We start from the raw sequence: 1,982 nt of genomic DNA, 5'->3' as shown, positions 1-1,982 counted from the left end.
TGCGCTCATCGCATTTGAATCTGAAAAAAAACAACCTAGTAAATGATATGCTGTTGTAAGTCCCTTTGTCCTATTTAGAATAAAGCTAGTTAGATTTACTTGATAAAAATATACTTATTGAGTTTCTACGATTAGTGTTTAATTTTCTGGTTTGATTGATCTTCACTTGTCTCTTCTTCCCCAAGACTGGCACCAGGCGGCTAAACACAAGCAACCAAAACTGCTGAGTGGCTTAATTTTCGACCGTGTGTCTACCATAGTTGCGTCAGCGCCACATCATCATTGTATGGTAAGTTTAATTCATCCACTATTCTATTGCACTGCGTCTTTTAAGTTAATATGGTAACAAATTATTTCCTGTCAGTTTTAAAATAATATCACTTCTATATGTCTACCTAAAAATTTTCTTATTCATCTACAGAATAATCTGCGGACATTCTGCGAAATTCTTACATCGTCTCTGCCACTGGACATAAGAACAGTTGTAATGAAAAAGGTCGCATCCACCATGAAGATAAACTCACCACAGGACCTGAAGCTGCTCCTGATGCTGCATCTTTTGACAGACGTCAGACACATCAGTCTTAGTGCCGACGACCTCGTGCACATTGACAGAGACGATTGCCATGAAATGCTACAGCTGGTGAGAGATGTGCCGTACTTCAGGCTGGAAACTCTTAGTCTGGAGAGCATAACGATGGAGGAAGGCCTCTTATCCAGCATAATGACTCGATCTCCTCGTCTCCACTCCATTCATGTGTCTGGAGAACTTGGCAGTCAAGTCCTCACACACCTTCGGGGGGAGCCTTGTGCCTTGCGCTCTCTCCGCTTGGACTCCTGCAACGTCTCTGACGAGGATGTCGTGAGCGCTCTAGTGGGAACAAAGACAGACTTCAACACCCTTGGCAACACCATCTGCAACGGCGGAGACGTGAAGGAGCCGGAACCTGCAGCGCTACAGTCTCTCCGTTACCTGTCGGTCGAGTCTCCACGTCTTTCTGCCTGCGGTGCCTTGATATTGTTGGTGTCTCTTCGCAATCTCCGCCAAATCCAGTACACCACCTGGAGTTCTCCCATCGGCGAGACTCTGCTCTTCCTCAATCAGATCAACCCAACCATTGGATCTTTTTCCCTCACCTCTTTGGCAAAGTGGCAGCCCACTCAACAAAGTCTACAAACCTTACACAAGCTTTGTCCACGACTGCAAAAACTCATGATTGAGTGCTTCGACCCATCACTCACGTCTCTCGATGTTTTATCGGAATTTAAAGAACTAACAGCCTTGAACCTTCGACTTGTCTCCGAAGAACTCATCGTGTCTGCCGTCAAGGCTCTCGGCAAGAACCTGCTGGAACTGGAACTGGAGTTTGAGGAATACACCTACCACACTATCTCTCTGGATACTATCAAGGCCATCCAGGAACACTGTCCACACCTGCAGCGTCTGCAGATGAAACACGTCAACATATCTTCTAATCCTGGGGATCATCTGCTCTCCAAGAACACCATCGCCTTCCCAGAACTCAAAGAACTCATCCTGTCTAGCGCGGTGATCCAGCCAGCCTCCCTGGAAAGACTTTTGTCAGGCAACGAGTCACTGGAATCACTTGTTCTAGACGTCAACCAAGATGCTCTTACTGACACGGTCCTTAGCACATTCCTGAAGAACAACAGTCTTCATCGGCTGAGTTCCATCTTCCTGGGTGCTGGATCGCTGTCAGCTCAGGCCCTCACATCCCTCTTGTGTCTGCCCGACCTGCAGAAACTGTCGCTGGATCTCAAGAGGTTCCCGTTCATCCCGGTCTTTGCTTTCACCTCGCTGGAAGGCAGCCTGCGCAAGGGCAACTTCCAGTGCGTCCTCACCAATGTTGTCAGAGATGACTGAATTCTGTTTCCTTAGATCTAGAGTAAATATATTTTAAAATAAATTATATTTAATTAGAACATGTAAATATGTACATTAGAAATATGGAGACCAAATG

At 46.1% G+C, this 1,982-nt stretch overlaps 1 protein-coding gene across 1 annotated transcript in view; it reads left to right on the top strand.

Moving 5' to 3' along the window:
- The window catches only part of LOC119592304, a 2,081-nt gene extending 196 nt beyond the window's left edge, over nt 1-1,885 (top strand). Inside the window, exons 2-3 of the mRNA XM_037941130.1 lie at nt 186-289; nt 422-1,885. Coding sequence (XP_037797058.1) covers nt 186-289; nt 422-1,885 — 1,568 coding nt within the window. The remainder of the gene's footprint in view (nt 1-185; nt 290-421) is intronic.
- Nucleotides 1,886-1,982: the final 97 nt, after the last annotated feature.

The sequence above is a fragment of the Penaeus monodon genome, chromosome 30, assembly GCF_015228065.2.
Source record: "Penaeus monodon isolate SGIC_2016 chromosome 30, NSTDA_Pmon_1, whole genome shotgun sequence".
In the NCBI taxonomy this organism is placed as follows: domain Eukaryota; kingdom Metazoa; phylum Arthropoda; class Malacostraca; order Decapoda; family Penaeidae; genus Penaeus; species Penaeus monodon.
Note: the sequence above shows the minus strand (reverse complement) of the source record. Positions and strands in the feature narration are given on the sequence as shown.